Source organism: Melanerpes formicivorus, unplaced genomic scaffold (genome assembly GCF_026170545.1).
Source record: "Melanerpes formicivorus ecotype bairdi unplaced genomic scaffold, bMelFor1.0.p_v2 SCAF_6, whole genome shotgun sequence".
Classification (NCBI taxonomy): Eukaryota; Metazoa; Chordata; class Aves; order Piciformes; family Picidae; genus Melanerpes; species Melanerpes formicivorus.
Window position 1 is genome coordinate 10,715,211 of NW_027142358.1, and position 26,491 is coordinate 10,741,701.

Here is a 26,491-nt window from a genome sequence, read left to right on the forward strand (position 1 = left end):
GCAGATACGTGCAGGCATGCTTTTCCAAGATATTTTTTTGTTGTTTAGTGCATATGCTTCAATATTGGATGAGTGGCAATTTGTGTTTCAGGAAAAAAAGAACTTGTTAAAAACCCAAATGAATTCAGTGTAGAAGGGGAGATAATTTTTACGACCTTTGTGCCTCCATTCTGCAGGATGCTCCACGTAGTGTTAGAACTCTATTGATGAGAACAGCTAGTACCATAGCAGCCTACTTAAAATTTGGACTTGACTGAAAATGCACTGTGTTTTGGTTTGTGAGGGTTTTTTTTGGTTTCTTTTTCAAACTAAGTAATTTGTGGATGACTTTTGTTTCTTAATTTTTCTAAGAACAGAGTAATTTCATTAGATATTGATTGCATGCATGATATGGATAGCCTATGTTTTATAAAGTATTGAATTAAAATGTTATCATTTGATTTTCATCTCTTTGTAGATACTATTCTGCTTTAAAAACAATGGAACAGCTAGAAAATCTGTATCTTCCTAGAGTTAGCCAGTATCGCTTTTGCCAGATAATGATAGAGAATCTTCCAAAACTGCGTGAAGAAATAAAAGAAATATCCATGTCAGATCTCAAGGATTTCTTAGAGAGTATTCGAAAGCACTCTGACAGAATTGGGGAAACTGCTATGAAGCAGGTAAGCCGACCTAACAGGATAATTTCAGTCCTCTTACCTATTGAAAATATCAGTGTCAATATTCTCAGGTTAGCCAAAAATATTTGTGTAAGGATTATAGACCTTTGAGTAAAGATGGAGAGCTGTAAAATGCTTGCTAACATCTTGGGTAGTTTCTTCTCCTGGAAATAAAGTTGTCAGTTGTAGTAGTCCCTGGCTAACGCAGGAAGCAGCATTATGATACCTCAGTAGCATTAAGCTTTCTTTCCAAATCTGTGTCTGTCTCTTAGACAAGAAATAGTTTCTTCCATGGAAAAGGAAGGAGAAATATTATACATATCAATTTGCAAAAAATTGTGAAATACCTTGAGTAGTCAACTAGACAGTCTGTAACTCAGCAGCTACAACACCAAACCAAAGAGAAGTCTATCTGGCCAGTCCTTTCTAAAGAACTTTCTAAAGAAAGAACTGCCTAGTTCTTTCTAAAGTTCTACTAATACAGTTCTTTCCAAACTACTACAAATACAGGCCACTTAGGTAAGAGTCAGAAGGAAACTGGGACAGGTGGAGCCCTTGGCTCTGCCACTTCAAAGCACTGGTTCTTGGCAGGTTCTGAAACAGTTAATGGTTTAAAAGTTTATTTAGAGAGCAAGTGAAGTTTTCATTTGACATTTTGTTGAGCAGAGTTCATGCTGGGATGCCATTTTGTCATCTAAAATTCTTGTAAAAGGCAGTGTTGATTATTATAAATACACCTGATTGCAAGATTATACTGTCCTACCTTCTTGAATTGCTTCTAACAGTAAAGACAATAGAGTGCATTTAGCTTCTGCAGCTGACTAGTCACTGAGGCTTTACTGAAGACAGCAAACAAATAGCTGGAAGCTCTGTGATAACTATACTTCATTCAAATGTTGATTCTCTGTTTGCAGTTTATAATCAGTAAAGTTACATGTTGGTTGTTTTTTTGTTTGTTTTTGTACCATTAAAAATGTATTCTGTGGATTAGGGGAAAATCATGCTGAAATTAACTGTCAAACTCATTTATCATCCTAAATCGATTAAAGACAAAATCAGTGCTTTAGACTGGGCACTCACACTTTGTAGTTATACCAATGTGTGTTCAGTTGCACCATCTGTTTTTCATGTCATAGCACATACTCATCAGTGATGAAATTTGTCTTGCATCCCCTTTACTGGTGCTACTCTTAAAACAGGCACAGCAGCAGAAAACCTTTAGTACTGCTCTTCAGAAGCAGAACAACGTAAACTATAGTCGGAATGTGCATCTAGGTAGAAGCAGAATTTTGGAATCCAAAAATGAAATGACATTAAAGCGAACACTTGAAGAAGATGATGAATATGAAGAAGAGGTAACTTTATCCTAAATCAGTACATCTTATTTATAGGGAATTTTGTAGATTTTTTTGAACAAAACTTGCAGTAGACTGTCTGTAGATGATCAACATTAGTTAGGAAGAACCAGAGAACGCCTTCAATGCTGAAGCCCAGCTCAGCATTTTAGGGGGGGGGGAAATACTGCCAAAATATTAGTTGTATTAATGCTACCTTTAGCATCATGTTTGGGGACATTCAGTTGGGTAGGATTTGTAATTATTCTGGAATTCATTTGCAGCTTATATAATACATTATCTGCCCACTCTAAATGATACGTGACCGGGTGGAATATTCTGCTAGCGCTAAAGCCGGCATTTCTGTGTTGAGGATTTCAGCTTGTGTTAGACCTCTTTTAGGTCTCCGGTACTCAGTATTCACAAACTGAATAGAACAGTGAATATTTAGACCTTTCTATCTGATGCTCTGAAAATACAGTGAAAGGAGTCTCTTCTTGTAACACAAATAAAACCTAGTACTAAGGGAGAGGAGAGCTGAACAATTATTTTACTCTTCTGTGATAGAAACCATTCATTTTTGTGGCCTTATTATGTGCACAATTTCTGTTGATGATGCATCATATTTTTCAGATTAGATACTTTTTATGTTTTATGTAATTTTCCTTTCCTTTTCCAGGTTTTAACTGCCCAAGATCTTGTAGACTTTTCTCCGGTCTATAGGTGTTTGCACATCTACTCAGTTTTGGTATGTATTAAATTGACCTCAAAAAGATATTTTACTTTTTGAATTTGAATGTTCACTTCCTATTTTTCATACTCTTAATAGTTGCCAAGTAATCAAACATATTCCTTCTAATAGTAAAAGTTCTGAATGAACCAGTTGAGACTGGATGCTAAGAGCATGACTGCATGTTTTATTCTGTATGCAGATAACGGACATACAGCAAAACATTCATTAGTGTTCTTAAGAATATATACGTAAAATATGCATATCTGCCTCAACAGTGGTGTCAGCACTTTTGCTGTTCCCCCAGGTGTTCCATGATACCCAGATATTTGAGGGGATATCACCAGCATTGCAAAACATAGGAATATTCAGTCTGAATCTTGTGGAAATCAGAATAGTAGAGCAAAGGTGTATTTTATCTTGTCTCTCCTTTGCTTGCTCAGTAAGTGAAGGTTGTTCCTTTATTGTGCTAATTGCTTTAGAACATTTCTCTAAAATAGTTGCTATACCTGAGTTGTTTATCTTGAGTGCATAGGATAGTATGGTCTTTAAATAATCATAAGCTATTTTGCATATCCATTTTTAATGTGGATTTGGGAGGAAGAGCTACACAGTTTTACTTGAGAAGCTTGTGTCAGGACTGAGTAGAGGTTTGGCATTGGAAGCAGAATTCAATATTGCTTTTGCGCATCTGAAAACTGCATCGAACATTTGAGATGGAGGTGAATGGTTAGTATGTCTGGTCAGTATGTGCTAATATGAAACAGAGCACACTGTCTAAAGTTCTGCTGAAAGAGAAAGTGTTCTAGTAAATTCATATCTCAATTTCAAGGAGATTTTTTAAAATCAAGTCTCCTTTTCACTTTTAGATTTCGTTAGGTTAGCAGTATTTCCAATTATGATGAAATATTCATTATGAACTTTACAAATTTAAACTTTCTTTGTATCTTATAAAGGAATTAGTTAAGTAATACTGGCTTTGTAATATACAATCTCTGTAATAATTTGAGGATTTTTTGGAAGCCCAAGTAATGGAATTCTTAATAGCACTGGCCTAATAACACGCTCATGAAGTTAAAACAAACCTTAAAAATGCTAAGCTGCTTTTTTCTGCTTGCATGCAAATTGCATTGTGTTCAGTAGGTAAATGAGTCAATGTAGCACTCATTTCAAATGGACAGATGGTTTCTACTGAATGGTTATCTTAATGAGATGGGTAGGATGTCACTTGAATTCCTTGCAATATAGTTATTAGGCACAGAGAATATTGTATTTTTGAGCACCATGATGAAAGAAAACTCCAAATCCACAGTCAGTATATTTCCCAATTCCTAGGAGAATAAGCAAATATTAAATAAATCTCATGTATTTTTTTAACTCAGGCAAAGCTAGTGTAGTCAGTGTTCAAATGTATCACATATTCACACAAACATTTTTGTAACTTAACTCTATAATGCAGTTAGTTTATGAATAACCTGGAGAAACACTTTAGGACAAAATTGGTTTCAGTTATAGAGTAATAGGTAATATGTCCTGTCTATAAATATTAATGTACTCTGAAAACCAGAGATTAAAAACACAAATATTAGTTAAAATTAATACTATTTTTTGACAAAATGTAGGCCCATGAAAAAAAAATTATTTACCATACATTTTGTAGGTTACTTAAAAAAAAAAACCAAACGTAATTTCTGCATATTTCTTGCATGAAAAACTTTGCTGATGTCAGCTAGAAGACTACATGTAGAATAAATGCAAAATACATGGCTGAGTTTGAGAGAATCTACCATTGGTTTCAGAAATGTCTTTTTCATGCTGGAACAACTTTCTTGTTTTAACTACTTCTGTCTTGTTTCAGGGTGATGGAGAAATATTTGAAAATTACTACAGAAAACAAAGAAGGAAACAAGCAAGATTAGTTCTGCAGCCGCAATCAAGCATGGTAACCAGTAGTGTTGGTTTTGTGTTATTTGGGTTGTGGCTGGTATTGGTATTTTAATTCGTAAACTTGTTCTCTTTTTCACTGCAAGCATGAAACAGTAGAAGGCTATAGAAGATACTTCAGTCAAATTGTAGGGTAAGTTTTCTAAACAAAGATTTATTTCAGTTTCACTGTATTGATTCTTATTTCACACTCTGTTCTTCGATTGCCAAAAATCTTTCTTCTGCGAGATTCCGTTTCTGCACAAATCATGTGAATGGTTGTTGCTGGATCTGAGTGGGAACATTCAGATCCTAGCAGTACAGTGCCCTGCAAAGACCCTCAAGCAGCCTGGGCTCCAGCTGGCGTGCAACAAACCTTTTACATTTTGACTTCATGCTGCGTAAGAGCATAAACACCAAACCGACTAAAATGTCACCACTTGAGTGGGAAGGACTTCAACTATCCTTGTGTGTGAAAGGGTAGAATTTACTTTAATATTAGAAAGTAACTTAATAATTAAAACATTGCTTCTTTTTAATCCCTCTAGTTTCTTTGTAGTAGAAGACCACATTTTACATGTAACCCAAGGACTGGTAACTAGAACATATACCGATGAACTGTGGAACATGGCCCTTTCCAAGATCATTGCTGTTCTTAGAACACATTCAGTAAGTGAGAAGTTTAAGTCCTCTTACTTCAGAACTCTGTGTATTTAGATCTGGGATATTAACAAAGTAAAAAATTAACCTCTCTCATGTTTTCTTTTCCTTGTGATTAAAAATTACTCAGATTTGGGAGGGAGCCTGCCAAGCTTTTGTTTTTCCCAATAGTATCAGGCTGTGATCCCCAGCCATGGGTTATTTGCATAATCCTCCACTGATTTACAACTCACTGGGTCTTCCAAACCTTCTCTTAGTCCAGCAGTTTAGGATATGCAGAGTTAATCTGCTGTTATTATTGCAATCCTTCCTCATTAGTCTCAACTGACCTCTTCATTAGATCAGATTGAATAGTTCAGCACTGAAAGTACCACCAGGAAATAGTTCCTAATTATCATTCCAAATGCAGTGTTTCCAAAATAAACTCCACCAGCAAAACCCTTGGAGCTATCTCTTCAAAACTATGGTAGTAATATGTTAATGTTGAAGTAAATGTATAGGAAAAACTGTATCAGCTGAGTATTGCAGTATATTCAAAGTGTATCCCTTAAGGCTGCATTTCTAACTTAGCTACAATGATGCTGAGTAGCTGCATTCTATTTCTTACTCCTCAGTGAAAGCCAACAGAATACTGTTGTTCACTCAGTCTGACTGATATTAAATTGCTTCAGAGTTTACTATTAGTATAGCTTTTGCTGTGGGGAAAGAAATAGATTTTTATTTTTCCCTTTTTAATGTTTACTAGAAGTAGTTCCTTTGTGAATGTCATTTTTGTTGCAACTGATCTTTAATTCAAACAGAATTTGTATTTCATGTATACTGAGGAAATTATGAGGAAGAAAAGTTCAGATTTCAACCATAGTTTTATCATTTGACCTTGACTGATCAGTAGTACATAAAGTATTTTTTTTTAAACTAAATACTTTGTATGTTAATTGTCTGCATATGGATGTATATACCTACATAAGAATATGGTAACTTACGGAGTAAAAATAATGTAGTATTTAAAGAATTCTGCAGTATTTTGTCATGGAGTTGATCACTATTTCTTCTTAAAATACATAACTCCCATGAAAACCAATTCTATCAAAACCTATTTCGAACACCATCCTAGTACAGACTAATATTTAGTAAGTGTATGTAGTCCTATGAGGTATTGTGACCCAGACCCTTACTTTATTAAAGCATGCCGAGTGCAAATATTAAAGTGAAACAGGTGTATATAGTCTCTAACCAATACTATACTCTTATTATGCTTTAAATTAATCTAAATATTTTTTTATTTATCCAACATTGCAAATAGTGAATCAGAGGTGACAGTTGTACAAGTCCATGCCTCTCAAAATCTGACATTTGGGAAATAACTTAGTATTGACCTATTACCGTTAGATTTTTGTTTTGAACTTACTTAGAAATTAATAATTAATAGTATTTTCTCCATACAACTGGGAAACTGTCTGAGATGACACAGTTAGCACTTGTTAGACCCATGCTTACCGTCCAGAAGAGCATCCTATGAAAATGTCCAGTATTGATTTCACAAAGCATTTTGTTTTGTTTTTTGTGCTTATGTTCCACTGAAATAAATGTAATTTTCTGACGTTGAAACTCAGTGCAATATTTATTGAATCTCATATTTTAGTTTACTTTTTCAGAGCTTTTATATTACTCATAGCTCATTTAAAAATTTAAGAAATGCTTTTATGTAGCTGGACTAAGTGAAGATAAGTGAGGCTAAGTTGTTTTTTAGTAGCCAGGTAAAGGGGTAAGGCTGGCGAGTTTAATCTTTTGTGTTAATATTCTTTGAAAATGTATATCCCATATTTTAAATCCATTTAACAAAACCAGAATTTCTCACTTTCAGTCATATTGCAGTGATCCTGACCTTGTTCTGGAACTGAAGAATCTCATTGTAGTATTTGCTGATACTCTGCAGGTATATTCTTTATTAGTAACTTAATTGGAATTCCTAGAGTACAATTTTTCCTTTAGGTGCAGAAATGCAATGCTTTGGGTTTTCTTGAATCATATATATGAGTCAAGAACAAAATTACACATACACACACAAAAATAATATGTATGTATTTCTTGTGCTGGTCCCTCCTATTCAATATTATGACCTTAATGTATGCATTCTGGGCTATCCATATAGCATACAGTTATTCATATCTGTCCCAAATTCATATTAGCTTTGTAATTTGTCTTTGTTTTTGTCTCCTATAAATGCCTTACTTCTGAAGCAAGAATATAATGCCAGTTGTCATTAACTCTGTAGCTGAAAAGATCAAATGAACATTGATGGCATATATTCTTACAATGTTTAACAACCTGATAAAAAAGATTGGTTATATGAATAAACCACAAGTTAAAGTGTTATAGAGAGGTGGGATGAATTTCTTCTTGAAAACTTGAAAGCATAAGATAAAACAGTTGGTAAGAAATAATTTAATATACCATTTTCTAATTCTGGTGATGTGTTTAAAGCAGTATAATTTTTTCATAGAAATTACAAGATTGAATAATAAGACTCTAAGTTGAGTTCTAAAGTGATGTGTGTTAGTTTTTTAATTAACTACTCTTTTCATTTTTATACCTAAGGGCTATGGTTTTCCTGTGAACCGACTATTTGATCTTTTATTTGAGATAAGAGACCAGTACAATGAAACACTTCTTAAAAAGTGGTCTGGATTGTTCAGGTTAGTATTTAAAAATAATTGTGCCTGTTGTATTGCATCTATAGTTTTTTTTTCTAACTTCAGAGGTTTTTGCTGGAGCTGTAATTCTGGAGAAATTTATTAACTCAGTATTGTGTATGAATTTCTGATAGGACTAAGCTACTAATCACATATAACTAGGAAAAGAGCCATCATGTACTGCTTCTGTATTTAATGGGGAGAAGGAAATTCTCCAAAGGGACATTACTGGAGAAACACCCAGGAAAGAGGCATGTTTTCCTTCATTAGGATCCTAATAATTCTAGGCTATTGCAACAGGTCTTTAGGTTTCTAATTAAGATGATCTTAATGTTTAAATTTAGCCAATATGTGTATTTCCCTGACAGACCACTAATATTGCCAGTACATCTTCATGATTTTTTAAAGTAGGTTGGTTTCCACCTATTCCGTGGAATCATTTGGTTGAGTAAATTGTAAACCCAGGAATACAGCAGCCTCAGACTGTACTCCTAAGCCTGTCTGCAGAGTGTGATGTCTAAATGTGCAGAGATTTTTGTACTATAAAATACATTATATTGCCTTGCAGAGAATTTGTGTACTGCAGAGAACTGAAGGTTCTCAAGCTCTCTAGACTTTAGTGTGGGCATTTGACTAGTAGAAAGGTCGAGAGGGTACCTAGATAACACTGTGACCTAGTTGAAATTCTATGAATCATCTCTATTGACTATATGTAGCTGTGGTAGCTAAGTGAGACAGTCTATCTGCTTTAGGGTTAGCAAAGTGTAAGCTAACAATTAGTAAGTACCCTGTGGTTTACACTGCTGTATTTTTCTTTGCGTCATACATATTAAAATGCTCTCAGCGTTTTTTTTTCTCTTATTAGATACAGTAAGTTAGCATATACAAATACTTTCAATTTAATCTAAAAATTGTCTGAAATTATGATGATTGCAGTTCATAACTTTTTGAAGCTGCATATCTAAGTGTGATAGTAAAAATTCTATTAATTTGTGTTTTAATACTGGAGAATACCATACTGTATTTTTTTCACTTCACTAATTCACCAGGGATATTTTTGAAGCAGACAACTACAGCCCTATTCCTGTGGCAAATGAAGAGGAGTATAAAATAATTATAAGCAAATTTCCTTTTCAAGATCCAGAACTTGATAAGGTAAGGAAAATTTTTGTCATTGAAATCTGTGAAAATCTAATTATGGGCACTTGGTACCTTAATGATTTTTATAATTAAAAAGCAATTAAAATTTGTAAAGCTATACAGATTAATGGACTAAATTACCTTCTTTGTGTGTAATTATCTAGTCATATGTAAATATGAAAATTAAAGCTTTAGTCATTTGCTCTGTTTGAATGAATAATGAAACCCCATTGTTTTGTAAACAAATTAGTAATAAAATTTAATTGATATAATCTTTATGTAATTATAAAACAGCCTGTCTTTAGTTAAATTTTGTTGCAACTCATTGGGTTAAGTAACTTGTATGCTGTACTAGCATTCCAGTAGGGTATTCTTTCATAGCTTCACACATTCTTTCATTGCAAACTCCTTTCCTAGAAATCTGATTAATGCTCTGCCATTCAGACATGGTAATACTGATGAATATTGATGAAGAAATAACATGATGGAGTCTGTAAAAGAGAACTAAATCTAAGAACCACATGATAGTGAAAGCAACTGTTGTAGAGGGAAGCTGGTTTGTACATGACCCATTGCTATAGATATCTGCAAAAGTAAAAAGATACTCTAATTCTATGATTCACCGGGGATTTATCAGGCAAATATAACAGCTGCATGTCACAGCATTGCAGTGAAGATGAAAAATTTAAGGTGGGTTTTATCATAATTTTTTAATAAGACTCCAGGGTGCTTTCTTGACAATAAGAGTGGGAATTAGGTTAGATTCTGTTCCCACCTCTATCGTCAACTAGCTGTGTGGTGCTAGTAAGTCACTTCACATCTCTCTGTCCCTGTTAATTCATCTGTAAAGTGGGGAAAACATTTTCTTACAAATGTCTGAAAAGAGCTGGAGGACATAATTAGAAATATGACAGTCTGAGACTTTTCTCTTGCGTCCTAGCAATTTTTGAAACAGTTCAGTTGACTTCAACCAAATTTAGCAAAGGGCAGAAGTCTCAAAGATCGCTGAAAGTTTTGTCAACTAGGCAGTGGAGTAGGGAAGAAAGAATCACTCAGTATCCTCGTTGAAAGAAAGACTCTAGTGCTACTAGATAGCAGGGAGCCCACGTGGAGTGGAAATTTTGTAAATGCTCCCACCTCACTTCCATTGGTCACTCTTTATAATCTCATCCACTTCACCTCTTTGTTGTTGCCTCAGGCTAAGAGGCACCGGGAGGTCCTATTGAGTGGGTTAATTTAGTCTACATTCTTAATGTTTAAAATAAAATTAAATTTAAAAATAGCTTTCTAAGTTCAGGCTAGCTGCTGAGGCAGCCTGTGTAGTTGATAGAGATGAGCAGGCACCCCAGAGGACTAATTCCATTTGAGGCATCTTTGATGCTTTGTACAGATCAAGGAGAATCTCACTTTTGAAAATGTCTGTTTCTCTGCATTTGATATAAAATAAGAGATGAATGTGAACGAGTGCTTCATTTTTAACTGTGTCTTAGGATAAATTACCTCACATTTTACAGGTAAACTTTATCACAGGAATTGTTTGCAATGCCTTAGGCAAAATTATGATCAGAACCTGATAGGTATTTGACACAACGAGTCTAATCTGACTGGACAAAACAGTCATGCCTGCACTCTGCTGTTTAGATTGAATGTCCCAAACTATGATGGTTTGATTATTTTACTCCCTTTCTGTATTCAGAAGTGAGACCATTGGCATTAGCTCTGTTGCATGTTTTTTTAGCTGCCTGCTGTAATAATCAAACAGAAAGTGTTGTGCCTTCCTGTAGTGGCCAGACACTGTGGGGGATAAAGAATTGCTTCTCCTTAGATCATTGAAATTATAAAACTCAAGCCTTGCTGAGAGAATATTGTAATAATCCCAAATAGTTGTATGTAATAACACTTGTCTTATCTATAAAAATTAATTGCTTAAATCAAATGAGCAGACTTTAAGTAAATTCTATTTGCTAAAACAAAATGTTTGTTCTTGTTGAGTGACATGAAAGTCTGGCACTTATTCCATATGTTTGTCACACCACCTAATTTTAAAGAAAGAGGTACCGTTAGGAGAATGCTAAGGTAATCTCTTTTGTCTTGGTTTGTTAATATACAAATGTTTAGCTGCTGTTGATTAATACTTTCTTTTTTTTTTTTAAAGAAATTAAAGTCTCCAAGTTTTATACAAATTGTCAATTTTTTTTTCCTCATGCATTAGTGATAGAGGAAACAGAAAATTAATTGTTTTACAGATTTCAGTGTATTCAGTGCAGAAATACCTATTTGGCATGTGTAGATTTAATTGAATTTATTTCTTTTTGTCTTTCTAAATACAATAGCAGCTTTAACAACTGAAGTAAGAAACATGATTATGTTCTTGCAGAATACTGGTATTTCTCACATGTTAAACCAAGTTGCTGCAAAGAATTCAAACTGTTTTGGTGTAGTGAACCAGCAAGAGAAAGTGATGTGATAGTAAATATACATGCCTGAACGTTCTCAAGATGCTTTGAAGAACCCAGATGTGTTGAACTTCTCAAATGTTATTTTTCAAATTAGTATTAATTTTTCCAACACTTTGCTTGGCAAAAAATGTTTGTATCCCACTTACTGTTATTTTTTTCACTCTGATTAAAAATAGCTTGAAGCCTGTTATTAAATGTGTTTATAAGTTGCTTCCTACAGAGGGGTGCAAACTTTATTGTAATTCAAATTAGTGGTAGCTGTAGAGCGCAATGAGGTCTCCCCTCAGCCTCCATTTCTGCAGGCTAAACAACCCCAGTTTCCCCAGCTGCTCCTCAAAAGACCTGTGCTCTAGAGCCCTCATCAGCTCTACTGCCCTTCTCTACAGCACCTCAATGTCCTTCTTGTAGTGAGGTGCTATAAAGCTATATATCAAGCTAAATAGTTTATAAGCTATTTAAACAGATGTAGAAGTCAGCTCAACGCTTACCACTCTGTATTTTATGAAAGACAGCAAAGCTTAGGACAGGTTAAAATACTAATAGTGTTCAGTGGTTTTCTAATTCTTGCATTTAATACCAAGCTCTCCATAGAATCAGTTTCAAGTGTAAGATAGTATCATCTTTTATTTTCACAGCAATCATTTCCAAAGAAGCTTCCAATGTCTCAGTCAGTGCCTCAGATTTATATCCAGGTTAAGGAATTTATTTATGCAAGCCTTAAGTTTTCAGAGTCACTTCACCGCAGGTAAGTGACAGGAATGTGACTATAAGGTAACCTGTAACTTCCATGTGACCTAAATAATGAAATGCATTTTCTTGTACACCTTCTAGCTGTGCTTGTTTAATAATGTACATACAATTTACATATACAATTCATTGCATTCAAGCTATGGCGCCCAATGCTACAGCATATATTTCATGTGTGTACTGTATACAATGTGTATGTGTATGGGCAGCTTGGCATGGTAAGCAGTCTAAAACACTTCTGAGTTTGTTAAAAACAATATTGACTGGTTTGAGTTATCTTTTATTTATTTAACAGAGCATGTAGGATTCAAAAAATATACTTTCATACTGATCATTTGAGAAGTAATGGTGTAGCATTCCTGATTACCTCAGTCTTTCCCTTCTCTGTGTTTTGAGTTTCCTTAGCAGTGTTTTCTCCTGCAACAAATCTTGCTGTCTGCATGCTTATTCCCATTTCCATTCCACCTCTTTCTGATGGAAATCATGATTCTCCCATTTGATTTCCTCTTGTGGCCTTCAAAAGCTTAGTTTTAATTACATAAAATAACAGATCTGAATCTGGAAGGTATTTGTAGCAGGTCACCCATTTCTGCACTGTTAAAGATGTAAATGGCTCGCTTTCACACATTCTTAATTGATACTGTTTATAATTTACACGTACTAATGAGTGCATGTTGACCTCCTTAGTAACTCATTAAACCCCACAAATTACTCTTTCCAAACTGCTGTGTCAATAAACATGTCCAGAATCTAAAAATAACAGGTTTTGCATGGGGTTTGAAATTCAGTTAATGGATAATTTAGTAATTGGAAGAGATGTTCTCTGTCTTGGATCACAGAAGACTTGGAGCAATCAGAAATTAAATGCACAGAGGGAATTCTTAACATGTAAAGTTCCCTTTGAAGGGGAAAAAAAGAACAATATTAAATATTACAATCAAAGTACATGTACAGCATAGTTATAAAAAATAAACTCCTTTTTTTCAGCTCAACAGAAATAGATGATATGCTCAGAAAATCTACAAATTTGCTGCTTACAAGAACTCTAAGTAGTTGTTTACAGAACCTAATTAAAAAACCTCATATAGGTTTAACAGAGGTAAGTTTTAAAACATACTCAAAACTGTGGTTTTAAAAACAGTGGTAAAACTATTCTTGTAAATGTAGGTACACTGTGGTATTGAGATTTATGTCAGAAAAATAAGTAGTATTTGCTTTATAATTGGAAGTTGAAGTGTGTGAAAGGTTACGTTTAAAAAAGCATCAATATCTGTTACACAAATAATAACAGCACAGGGTTGGGTCTAGCTAGAGTATAGTTACACAGGGATGCCTTTTGAGAGAGACATGGTAATGAAAGAGTTCTGTGTCCTGTATGATAAACAGATATTTGCAAGAAATTATCCCCAACCTTTTACATCTTTGGTTACATACAGAGCATGGTTTAAAATATTTTAGTAGGTTTGTGCATGTAATTTCTTTACCAGGACTCTTGGTTTAATTTGTTTATTGGACAGAATAAGAGAAGGTGAGACAATGAATCACTCTGAATATTCAGTGCAGGTACATGCAATGTTAGTAGACAGCAGGTACCTACTGTTGGCATTGAAGCAGTGTTACATTATGTTGAATGCTATTTTCAAGCTGCAAGAATCTTTTGTATAACTGAAATCCAGGGGAAGATGAGGCAGGAGTCCTAGGAATCATATATTGCCAAGTTAGTAAGACAAGCCATGCAATTTTTCTAAGGTGTTTTCTTTGCTTTTGAAATTGATACATGGAATGTTTTCAAGGATATAAAAATAAATTCACTGTATTTTTTTGAGGTGTTTCATTATCAAGTCAATATGTTTTATAAGAAAAATGTTAAAAAGAGAAAACTTTCTTTACTAAGCATTACACTAGTGTTCACTAAAACAGTATGCAATGGGAAGATGTAATATACTGGTATTTCAGTTACTAATTGTCTAATTTGTGAACCAAATGTGACTGCAGGTCCTGCTTATAAAAAACATTTATATCATGTACAAACAGACTGTTACTAGTGTTGGGAGGGAAAGGAGTTAGCAGCTTTGGTCTTTAAATTCCTGATTTTTAAATAGGGAATTTTTAAATAGCACGTTCTTTCTAAAGACATATTGTTATGGTACAGACTAGTGATTTGGTTTTGGCACTGCATTTTCCTTTATTTTCCATTTTTAAATTCTAAAATCACAATTGGATTTATTTCACTGAGTAGTTGTCTTCAGTCTTAATTTTTAAGTTGGCATAAGTTGTGTGTAAGCTGTAGTATTATTTCCCAGTGGTATTTGAAAGCAAAGTTGAAAACTAACCGGGTGGCAACCTGAAATACTGTAACAAATTCTAGTAGCATTGTTTCCAAAAGAAGTAATTGTTTACAAAATCAAATTACAGTGGGTGAATCAAAAAGGATTTTTACAAGAATATTTCATGTCTTGTAGCTTGTTCAAATCATCATAAACACAACACATCTGGAACAAGCCTGCAAATACCTTGAAGATTTTATATCTAACATTACAAATATTTCACAAGTGACTGTTCACACTGCAAGACTTTATGGACTTTCTACATTTAAGGTATGGGGTATATCATCTGTTATATGACTATGCCTGAAAAGTTACACAGAAATTTCTATAAATGAAGCATTTTAAAACAAAAGGATTAGAGGGTGAAACTGCACACTTTTTTAATTATTGACTCTAAACTAGTTCTGAATGGTTAAGAATTCAGTGTAACACTGAGCAGATAAACACTGGGTTTTATGTTATTAATATGATCTGAAATGTGTCAGTTCCTGAGAATCATCAACGTTTCCTTTCAGATGCATCTTTTATTAAGTTACAAAATGAGAAACTAAGCTCAACTGCACCAGAAGCTTTCAATAGATTTACGTATCATCTCCCCTTTCTGAATGGAATCAAGCAAACCAGCTAGTTTAATTTTAAATGTTTATATTATATTTTATCTGGTTTTATTCTATAATAGAAGTATTGTGTGGTGTATTTTCAAATTGTGTAATTTAATAGTACAAAAGCTGTATTAAGAATATGCCACAAAGCATAAATTATTTAATTATCTTTTTAGAATTCCTATTTTATTTGCATGTCCTTTATATACAAAATAATGCTTGTTAAAATGATTACTGTGAACTTCACTGCTTCTGATATGTGGCAACTGCTTATCTGCACAATGTGTGTTTTCTCTGACATTTTTCAAAAAAATAAAGGAAATTATAGGTGATGTGTACTCAGCGTAGACAGTCGTAATTTCAACAGCATGGCAACAGTTGTAACAAGAGAGAGTGATTTCTTGTGTTTATAGGATGTAGACAGTTAATCCTGTTGCAAGCTTTCTGTGCTCCATTTTTTCTTTTGATACAATGTGTACCTCGTACTACAATCATATCCCCTCTGGCACAGAAGTTAAAAGGCGGGTGAGGTGGAATAAGACATCATCATTGTGAAACACTTCATATTTTGCATTGGCTGCCAACAGTTTTCCCATTAAATGTCATTTTTTTCCCATAAGGATCTAATGAATAAAGGTGAGGCAGAAAGCTTCTGTCATAGGAACTGTAGTTACATTGCTCTACCAGTAGTTTTAGTATTTTGCCCTGTTCCTTAAGATCTAGGCTCCCTAGTTTATTTGTTGTGCATGTGTGTCTTTGAATTTGCATATATATCAATATTTTTGCATAAGGTCAGTCCATGATCTTTTCATCATTCAAATAAAACACTTAATGCAGCCATAGTTTTTGATTGCATTAACAGTCAGATGTTCTTTATCCTTCAGTTTCATTTAGTAAATGCAGTTGAAACCTTGAGTTATATTTTGTGCTGATTGCTTATGCTGTAAGTTATGGTTACCTATCCTATAAACTATCTAAGTTCTGTTGGAGGGAATCACAGAATATTTTTTTCTGTGTGTAGTGAGCTTATTATCCATGTAGTTTGAAAAATACTGACAAACATGAAATTTTTAAAATTATTTTTTATTGTAAAATTAGTTCTCTACTGTTTCTTTCCCTGGAGAACTTGTTAGCACAACATCCTCCACTTATAGTAGAAAATTCTTCTCTTGTTAATCCTTCTTCCCCCCCCCCCCCCCCCTTATTGTAATGAAAAACTGCTTGCAGTTCCCAAACCAGGCCCTCACCGAGTTTGGTATGTTCTGCTGTTATTAAATCCATCTCCTGGTGGCAAATCATGTCACCTCCATTCTTTCTGAGTAGTCAAAAATTCCCTTTTATTTGCAACATTGATCCCATTTACATTCCATGAGATGATCTTCTAAGTACATCTACACTGTGGGTTTTTTTTTTTTAATAGAAGGCTTCAATCCTATCTCATGGCTACTGTTTTAGAGGGCTGGTTTTTCTCATTTTATTTCTCTACACAAGATTTCGTTGTAAGATATCCTTCAAACTTTCCATGGGTGGAAATTAGAAAAGAGCAAAACATCAGAACTTGATTCATTTTAACATATTAAATAATTATGCTGCTTTTGATATTTATAGTCATGTTTCCCATCTTTGGGTAACTATTGTTTTCCTTTGTTTAAAAATCAGCAGCTGCCCTAAGCATAAACAGATGTACTTGCACATCTAAGCTGACAAACGTTTTTGGGCCCAGGGTCTCAGCGTTAAGCTGCGTAATGTCTGTTGAAGAGTGAGATGCACAGCATTAAATTCTGTGCAGGGCTTCAGAACATCTTCTGAGGGAAATGAATTTACCCCTTTCACTTTATAATAGGGGAAAATCTGATGAACTTTTGATACACTCCTGTTATTAGGTTAAAGAAGAGATGGAATTAATTCGTCTGCCTCTGGGAGTCATCCCAAATCTGAATACTGCTCACACTTTCTAGACTTGTTATGGGATTCACAGTGCTGCTTCTCAGAAGTAATTTTTAGGTTTGAAATCCAGTTGCTTAGCTCTTCATTGTTTTCTCAGGGAACAAAGACACATGCCTTGTTTAAAGTACTGGCAGCATGCTGCTCCAATTGTAAACTGATAACCAAAGCAAATTAAAAGGTAGCCAAAACCAGGCTTCCAAACAAGAAGTGAAGGACTACTCTTGCCCTTGCCAGTAAACAATTTTAACTGGTAAAGATGGTACAACTGCTCTATAAATGATTTAGTTTTTAAACAAAATTCCCCCAACAAACCCAAACAAACAAAAAATCCAAGCAATTGCATTAAAACGAAGTGCATATTTGCAAGTCCTATCATTATAGATTGTTGAAACTGGGGTCCCATTGTTAATTAGACACTTTAAATATAGACTTGACTTAAACTGAAGCTTTTGAAGTCGTACTCATCTACAAAATGGTAGCTGTCAGCATATTCGTTTATTTGACATGATAACAGATTGCCAGATTCTTTTGTGTTGGACTCGGAGAGCTGTTCTGTGAAGGCTTTCACAAGCTGGTTTGGTAGTAAAAATGCTGGTTTTAGGGAATCATACTTTGATATTTATACATGGCAGGGTCACATGCTTTCTTGCTTCCTCCTGAAGTGCCTCATGGCACAGGCCTAACTGAAGTTTGAATTTGATACACACAGTGTGATGCCACCTTTAGCCTAAGATAATTAAAATTTTTTTTTCTTTGTGCCTTACTTATTTACACATTTGATGAATTTGTTGATAAATGTGTAAGGCTGAATTAAAGGTGATTGTTCTGAAGAATGAAAAGCCATTACTTTGTTTCCAAATTCAAATTAATGTCATTTGAGCTGATTCTGTAAGCATATAATATTATAAACACTCTTACATCATACACTGTGGGAGTATTTTCAAAACAACAGCCTCAGACTTATTGTAAGACAGAAGTTAAAATACCGATTTAAATAAAATAGTTTTTGAATCTAGGGGAAACCACAACACTTCCTTTTTGTTGATGAATATTATTTCGTCTGTATTCGGATAACATTCTAAAATTCTGACAACTGCACACAACTATTTTATTTTTTCAGGATGCCAGGCATGCTGCAGAGGGAGAAATATACACAAAACTTAACCAAAAAATAGATGAATTTATTCAGATTGCTGATTATGATTGGACAATGTCTGAGTCAGACGGAAGAGCCAGCGGATATTTAATGGACCTTATTAACTTTTTAAGAAGCACGTTTCAAGTTTTTACTCATTTACCTGTAAGTGTTCAAAATGAAGTTTAATGTCAAACTATTGGAGCATTATTTTATTTTAAGATACCAACATTTTGAAGACAAGTGTGATTTTTGAATTGTGCATGTGCTACAGATTTATTTTCAGATGTGTTTCAGAATGTTGATGATGCTTACCTGTGGTAATAATTAGAAAATATTTCAGTAATATTGTTAAGAACAGCTAATTTACAAATAGTGTAAGAATTCATGCATTTTTCTAGAGCATCAGATGCCCTTTTTAATTAACCATGTTGGTTCTGTGTACACATGCATTGATTCAAACAGTGCAGAATTGGTGCAAATCCTGCATTTGTGCATAAGCTTTTGGAGGTCTTGATTTTTCAAGGTTATTTTTAAGTACATTTTTTTTTTAATCATAAGAAGTGATTTGACTCTAGTTAACTGAGCTTCAGTGAAGTGAATCCTTATTCATATTCAAATATATCCTGTGTTATTTTTTCCCAGGGAAAAGGGAGACATTAATCTGTTTTGTGTACTGTTTGTTACATTCTGTTGTCTGATTTCCCCTTGCTTTAAGATAGACTATTTCTGGTTTGATTTGTTATCATAGTCGTTTGTAGAGCTGGAGTAATTTCAGTAAGTCTTTCAAGCTACATCCACTTTTTATCAGCTTGTCCTCAGTTGCTACTGTCACACTGTTGTCCACGTGTCCACATGTGCCATGCCTATGAAGTCCCTGGTGCATAGAATGTTTTGAGGATCCAGCCTGGAAGTAGAAGATAATTTTTTGATGTGCACAGCAAGGTGTTGAACTTGCAGACATAGTGGGCTTATCTGGTCTTCCAAATCACATGTGAAGTGGCTATGATTTTTCAGTCTCCTGGTTTTAACTGACTCAAAGACATAAGCCACTCAAAATGTATCGTGTAAAACTGATGTGAATATGACATGAGATATATTTCTGTGCCAAATCAGTTGAGCATTTTTTTGATGAAGAATAGCAAAGTTTTTAGATAGTTATATTCATTATAATTTAACATGTAAAACAATATGAGCAAATGGCACTGCTTCTCCATGGCTACATGCATATAGCAGTTAAGGGACGTAAAACTTCTAGAGGAGGATGCACAGGAGTCTGTCATGTATGTATGTTATGGTGTAGCTTTTCAGAAGTGAGCCACAGACAGAACAAAGTAATATGTTAAATGGGACGGAAAGAAGCAGCTGTGGCAATAGGACTTGAAAAGTGTGAAAGGAATAGAAATGTGCCTGGAGGCACAAGTCCATCTTTGAAGAAAGGTAGTTCCTACAACAAAGTTATTCTGTTATTTCAAACTCTGGTCAGGTAACAAGCAGGATACAGAATTGTACAGACAATTAGTCTGGTCTGGCAAGAGGTTTCTTGTAATATTTTTACTTACATTGTATTTCACTCCCTGTTCTGGCTTGGCCAATTGTAGAAGCATCCAATCCTATGACTGTTGCTGTGTATGAGCTGTGGAAGTTATATGAAAATGTGTACACAGTTTCATTATGGTGATTCTACTTAGATTTGTAGGTTACTGTCATTAAGAGAATATTTTTCGTAAAAATACTTTCAAAGACAAGTCCAGGACTCATCCATAACTTGGAAAAATATTAAGTACTTTTTGAGTGCTAAATTAAGCTAGATTTTCATACGCTATAGTTTAGATCTGGAACAGTTTTAGTGTTTATTCTCATTAATGGATTATTTGAATATGTCACAGTGTCATTTCCATAATAATTTTTGTATGGCTGGCAGAAATATCCTACTGCTCAAAATACTTTCTCAGAACCTTTTCTGTGTTTAACAATTGAAGAATAAAAATACTATCCACTGGCCATGATTCTAGTAAGGAAAAGGGCAGGACAGGTACAGGAATCTCTTATCTTCCAACTTTAGTGTGTCCAATAATTTTAAAATGTATTTTTCTAGGGCTCGGGTCACTAGTTGGCCACAGTAGACCTTAATGCTGTCTACAACTACCTGAAGGGAGGTTGTAGCCAGGTGGGGATTGGTCTCTTCTCCCAGGCAACCAGCACCAGAACAAGAGGACACAGTCTCAAGCTGAGCCAGGGGAGGTTTAGGCTGGATGTTAAGAAGTTCTTCACAGAAAGAGTGATTGGCCATTGGAATGGGCTGCCCAGGATGGTGGTGGAGTCACCATCACTGGAGGTGTTTAAAAAGAGACTGGATGGGGTGCTTGGTGCCATGGTTTAGTTGATTAGCTAGTGTTGGATGATGGGTTGGACTTTGATGATCTTGAAGGTCTTTTCCAACCTGGTTAATTCTATTCTATTCTATTGAAGGGTTGGTGATTTCATCCTTGATATTATTTCAAACTCAAGCCTTCTTGTAGAAGGGTTATAATATGTTCTTTAACAAATTTTTGTTGCAGTTGTTGGGTTCCTGTTGTAGTCTTGCTTTATTGTATGTGTAAGCTGTGTGAATGCAGAGGGATGTGTCTCCTTTTGTGCTTCCATGTGGGGCTATACTGAAGTATTTCTGTAACGACATAGGCGGAACTTTAAAAAATACATCATATATTAAATATCTGTTTAATGCAATTTGTATTATTTGTATTGGAACAGTAGAAATCTAAGTCAGGTAGAACATGATGTCAGTTTTACTGGACCTGCACACTTCATGGTGCAGCTTAGGTGGGGTCTGAAATCTCTGCTGGACTGCTGGAAATGTCTTCTGTGTCTCAAGCTTTGCGGGTTTTTTCTCTTAAGTTTTCTCCTCTGTGTTTGTTTACTGTACTTAAGCAGTTTTGGTAAAGAAAACAGATTTATTCCACCCTACAGTTATATTACCATTAGATTTATGTTTAAACATATTAATGGGCCATGTTACATTTGGATTCTTAGTGTCCTGAGCCATTTTAAGTCTTTATTGAGCAAAGTATGTTAATGAGCCTCTGTAAGACAAGATGGTAAACATGGTATTTATTTTTTAACCTAAATATTTTGGGATATGTTGTTTCTTTCTGCAAAGGCATATTAACAGATGCCTTTGTCATTTCAAATATCCTACTTCAATATTTTGGCATACAGTTCCTTATTACAGAAAAATATTGTGTTTCCCAATTAACATTAATTATAATCTCTTTGTTATGCATCGAAAAATACTATATAGCTTCAGAGATTAAAAAATATATATTAAATATATATATATAAAAATAAAGGAATTATGTAGCTGTAATTATTCTTTTTGGAAGCTTTTCCTTACCTTTTATTGCTGCCAATTTTTTATTCTTTTTTTTTTTTTTTTTTTGATGTTGACAGTACATCTTAATTTTTTTGTTTTGATTGCCTTACTGGTTTCCTTCTCAGAATAACAACAATGACCATGCAGCTATGTCGGTAAGTAGATGCAAGATGAAGAAATAGCATGTGAACTGAAAAACTATGAACTGCCTGCAGGCTTATTGATTCGATTGAAAATAATTTAATAAAAAGAATCCCTCTGTTCTGCTGATGACTTGCTGTGTACCTTGCGTGGTTGCATGCGGGAATCAGCCTAATGACTAACATTGGGCTTTTGTACACTGGGACAGTAGGAGCCCTAAAAGCCTTGCAGAGGTTTTTCTGGGGTATGTCTTGCATCCCAGATGAGATCATTTAGAGGAGACTATGGGACCTTTCAGAAGAGAGGTCAGGTATCAAAATGCAGCTATGAGACATGCATACAGAATAAGGGTAGAGTGATGTAACAGAATAAAGAAGCAGTGCAAGTTCCATCGTCTCTCTGCTTCATCTGCCTGGGGTCAAAGGAATATGTGTGCTCAATTTAAAAAAAGAAAAAAGAAATAAAAAGGTAATGGGTTGCCTTTAAGAATTCTTCCAAGCCCTGATTATCTTAAGGTCATCAATTTTTGTATAAGGAGTTTATTTTGATTTGGCATAAGCATTTCCATGATAATGAAGATGTTGAAATTAGTATTATTCTGTTAAGAGTGGCTTCCAAATACTGAATTTCTGAATGTACTTTTCTTATTTTTTTTTCTAATTATGTTGTTGGATCTTGTTCACTTTAGCGGTGTATAGCAAGTAATGTATACTGTGCTGCTCACTGTTGAGGTGAACAAATATGTAAGGCATTTAGAGTACATAACCTCCTTTATTGCTACATTTTAGAAGGTAATTGGCTGAGTAGCTCCAGTGGATCTGGAGACTGGATCTTACAGTTGTTCCAAGTTGTAAGGAGCCTAGAGCACAGCAGTTATAAATGGAGGTTTAGGGAGGTGGTTTATTTAGTCTGTTAAATAGAAGGGCGAGGACAGATCTAGTGGCAGCTTACAACCTTTTGAAGAACAGAGACAAAAGTCATGAAGCCAAACTTTTCTTGCCACCACTGACAAACTGATATGTGGCTATGGGCCCAGGTAGAAGCTTGGGAGGTGAAGCTTTGACATAAGTGAAAAAGTTTGTGTGAAGAGAGTAGTGCAGTGCTGGAGGAGGTCACTCTGAGTTGTTACTAAGGACCTGCATTTTTCACTTTTTATTTTGAATGCTTAAAGAAAAAAATTACCTTTTATTTTCAGATCTGTTAATTTGAAATTATAGAGGGTGTGTATGTATTTTTAATCAATGTTTGGTACTAGGTGAAGTTTTGTTCTAGATATGTGCTTTGTCAGTACAGAGTTAGTATTGGACAGCTCTTTGGAAAAGAATGACTATTGAAAAGTAACAGTTACAAATTACTTGAATTCAAGTAGACTTTGGGTGTTTGTTTTTTTTATTAATTCAGTAGAATTTGGGACAGAGACTGGAAGTAAAATTGATTCTTAAAAATCTCATTACTGTTTTTTAATATACTTGTATTTTATCAATGGTTAAAAAAATGGATTTTGGTCCTGATGTTAAGTAATGTAATGCTTTAGTTACTGTGACTGGTAAAATCTGTATCTTTTGTTTCTTTGCATTTTCAGAAAGCTTTTCATTATGTCACTTCATGTTAAATTAATTCTTTGGCTTAACTTCTTAGATTTAACAGACAAGTTTTGTTATTTCCTTTTATGCTGAGGATGGCAGTTTGTGTTATTTTGTTTCTGTGATTGGCAGCAAAAGCCTAATTTCACAGCTTGCAATGAGGGTGAAGGGGTGGTGGTTTTCTGCAGCTATATTCAAAAACTGTCAATCAACAGCCTCCACAGGCTACTTAGAGAATGGGGTTTCTTACTGTTTTCTCCAAATGCCGCTTCATGCTGCCTTTGATTGGCACAGCCTGGCAGGGAGGATGGATGAATCTGTCACTGGCCAGTTAATTGTGTTGCTGGTCTCAGCCTGACATCAGGTCTTTGACTCTTAAATGGCTCAATACAAAACAAATTAGCAGATTGTAGTCATATTTCTCATTCTATATGCTTTGACTTTGTTGAATGCAGTCCATAAATCATATTGACTGACACCATAGTGAATGATGAAAGCTGCTTTTGAGACAGCTAGCATGGGTCTTAGAAAGCAGTACTGCAGCGGTGCCATGGAAGGATGCATACAGCTGACCCTTTGGGAATTTCCTAGGAGCCAAATGTCTCTTTGCTGCAATTGTTCTTAGGAGAAAAGCTTTTGGGTCCTATAAAAAAGGATTTAATAAGTCAGCAGATTCTCTTTACAAGCTCCTTTGAAATATAAGAAGTTTGTCTAAGAGTTTTCTCTTTTTACAAACTTGTATTTCAGCAAAATGTGAAGGCTGGGTGAAAAAACAGTTGCCTTTAACACTGTTAGCAGGTGTTTTTGCTTATAGAATAGGGTCCTTGTTTCCTGAACTTTACATTAGTTGAGTGGAAGAATTGGTTTTGTAGATAGCAGCAATTAGCATAGGCACAGCTGAGATAATGGTGATGTCTCCAAATGGGAGGCAACTGGAGCGAGTGCACGAAGCCTGCTAAATCTCTGCATGCTATTGAATATAGATATTTAATTGCTAGATACAGTAATTACACACTCTTAAAAAATAATAATAGTAATTTAGAAAAAAAACAAAATACCAAACTGACAAATAGTCGACATTATTTTCACACAATCTGATGTTTGTTTAATTCTGGAAAAGAAATAGGTTAGTGCTAAGTTTAGGAATCCTTAAATTTCCTCTTCAAAATGCATTATGAAGAAAATGGCAATTGATTAATTGGTGGATGGTGAAAATTTGGAGATAGAGTTTTACTTATTTATTTATTAACTGGATCTCATTTGTCAGACACAAATTTGAATTTCATTCTTTTCTGAACGTTGTACATCCAGTGTATTTTGAATTGGGAATCGCTGAGTTTTGAAGAGAGTAACAGTAAGGCTCACATTTCATTTGGATAAAATTCAGAATTTCAGTTGATATGGATAGCTTCATTTTTTGGCTTTATATTTAAGAAAATTGAGTGATTGTATTGGGTAAGACTAAACTGTATTGTAAACTTCTATTATTTGTGGATATGTCATGTGAACAATAAGCCTGTAGTCCAAGTTACATAGTTGCAAATAGTTTAAATATCAGGATGTTTCCATTTTATGAAAATTTAAAATAAACATTAAACATACATGTACCAATACTTATGTATAGTCCAAGTGGCTTTTACCATGTCATTTCTGTGTTGTAACCATTATCTTGTGCTCCAGTACTATTGACATTTGCCAGATTGTGACAATTTCCTTCAGTTGCTTTTTAGAAATACAAAATTCTGTCTTTTATTTTAAACGAGAGGAATACACATTGTTTGCATATAAAAGAAATTGAATGTTAACATTTTTCTTGACAACCTATTAATCTAGTTGAACTTCTATTGCATTATAGTGGCAGCATAAATAGGACATGGAGCTGATTTGATGGAGCAGTACATTAAACAGAGATGCACTAGTTGTTCCATTAAATCAAAATGACATTTCCATTAAGTATTTCAAACCAACTACACTGTAATTAAATGAACGGTGGCCTATTGATTCCCCTTCTCACCTCCTTTTTTTTTTCTTTTATCCCTCTTTTTCTCCCCTTTTATTCCTTCTCCCCCCTCACCCCCCATTCATATTGATATTCCACTCGGGGAATAGAGCTGCATATCTCCCAGTGTAATTTCCATTGGGTTTGGGAGACTTTTAAGCATGCTGTTCTTGCATTGTTTCTTACATTCCTTGTTGTCAGTTCATCTATTTTAGTCAAAAATGTAATTTGCTGTTCTGAGATTTTTAATTAAGAAACTGACATCTCATTTTAGATAACAAGCTCCTAACCATTCAAGGTGTCCTAATGCTAAAGAGGTATTAGCCAAAGCGATTTAATGTTTCAGTGTGACAAGTGAGGAGAATGAATGCTTTCCATTGTGTTGTCCACATCTTAATTACATTTTAACAAAGAACAGACTTAAACTACAAAATTTTAGGGCAAAATTTGCTTTCTGTTACATGTATGCATGAAAATTCAAAGCTACGAGCAAATTGCCTTATTAAGGACAAGATAGAGCTCTTCAGGTGTTGGAGCAGAACTTTCTAAACTTTTGGGGACAGCCAACTGCTGTCTATCCTTACATTTTTCCATTGCTTGTATGTGTCTCTGGGAGTCAACAGAGAATTGATCAACCTGACTTTGCAGAAAGCAGCTGGGGAACCATTGGTTTAGAGAAATACGTGCCATTGCTACTGAAGAATACAAGTAAAATGGTATCAGTGGCGCTCCAGTAGTATGCAATTATGATTTCTTTTGTGGAAATGTGTTAATAGTTTCCTTTGTTTCAATATGTATTGTAACACAGATGCCAGTTGAAAAGCCTGGTTTAAATACATTAAAATAGATTAATTTAATTGCATTTGAAAACAAAAATCACTCTGTTCTAAAAGATTGCAGTCCTATGAATAAATGGTGCCATCTGATTTGGTATCTGGTTTTCATAAATCTAAGGCAGAATTTCCATATCTTTCAAATTTTCTGTGCTAAATTTTTATAATTTACCAGATTAATGTCTGATTTTTGTGCTTTGGGTTTT

The 26,491-nt window shown here is 34.5% G+C and overlaps 1 protein-coding gene across 7 annotated transcripts in view; it reads left to right on the plus strand.

Moving 5' to 3' along the window:
• Nucleotides 1–26,491, plus strand: part of EXOC6 (exocyst complex component 6) — a 121,393-nt gene that overhangs the window by 60,806 nt on the left and 34,096 nt on the right. For 3 of the 7 annotated variants that reach the window (XM_068139655.1, XM_068139651.1, XM_068139652.1), the window contains exons 6-19: nt 458–662; nt 1,859–2,014; nt 2,673–2,741; nt 4,582–4,665; nt 4,754–4,800; nt 5,195–5,315; nt 7,171–7,242; nt 7,905–8,002; nt 9,049–9,154; nt 12,234–12,343; nt 13,333–13,444; nt 14,808–14,942; nt 18,342–18,521; nt 21,855–21,884. In XM_068139655.1, the coding sequence (XP_067995756.1) occupies nt 458–662; nt 1,859–2,014; nt 2,673–2,741; nt 4,582–4,665; nt 4,754–4,800; nt 5,195–5,315; nt 7,171–7,242; nt 7,905–8,002; nt 9,049–9,154; nt 12,234–12,343; nt 13,333–13,444; nt 14,808–14,942; nt 18,342–18,521; nt 21,855–21,884 (1,525 nt within the window). Of the gene's footprint in view, nt 1–457; nt 663–1,858; nt 2,015–2,672; nt 2,742–4,581; nt 4,666–4,753; nt 4,801–5,194; nt 5,316–7,170; nt 7,243–7,904; nt 8,003–9,048; nt 9,155–12,233; nt 12,344–13,332; nt 13,445–14,807; nt 14,943–18,341; nt 18,522–21,806; nt 21,889–26,491 lie in introns of those variants that run through there. The other 4 variants (XM_068139657.1, XM_068139653.1, XM_068139654.1 and 1 more) reach the window with 2 other exon arrangements.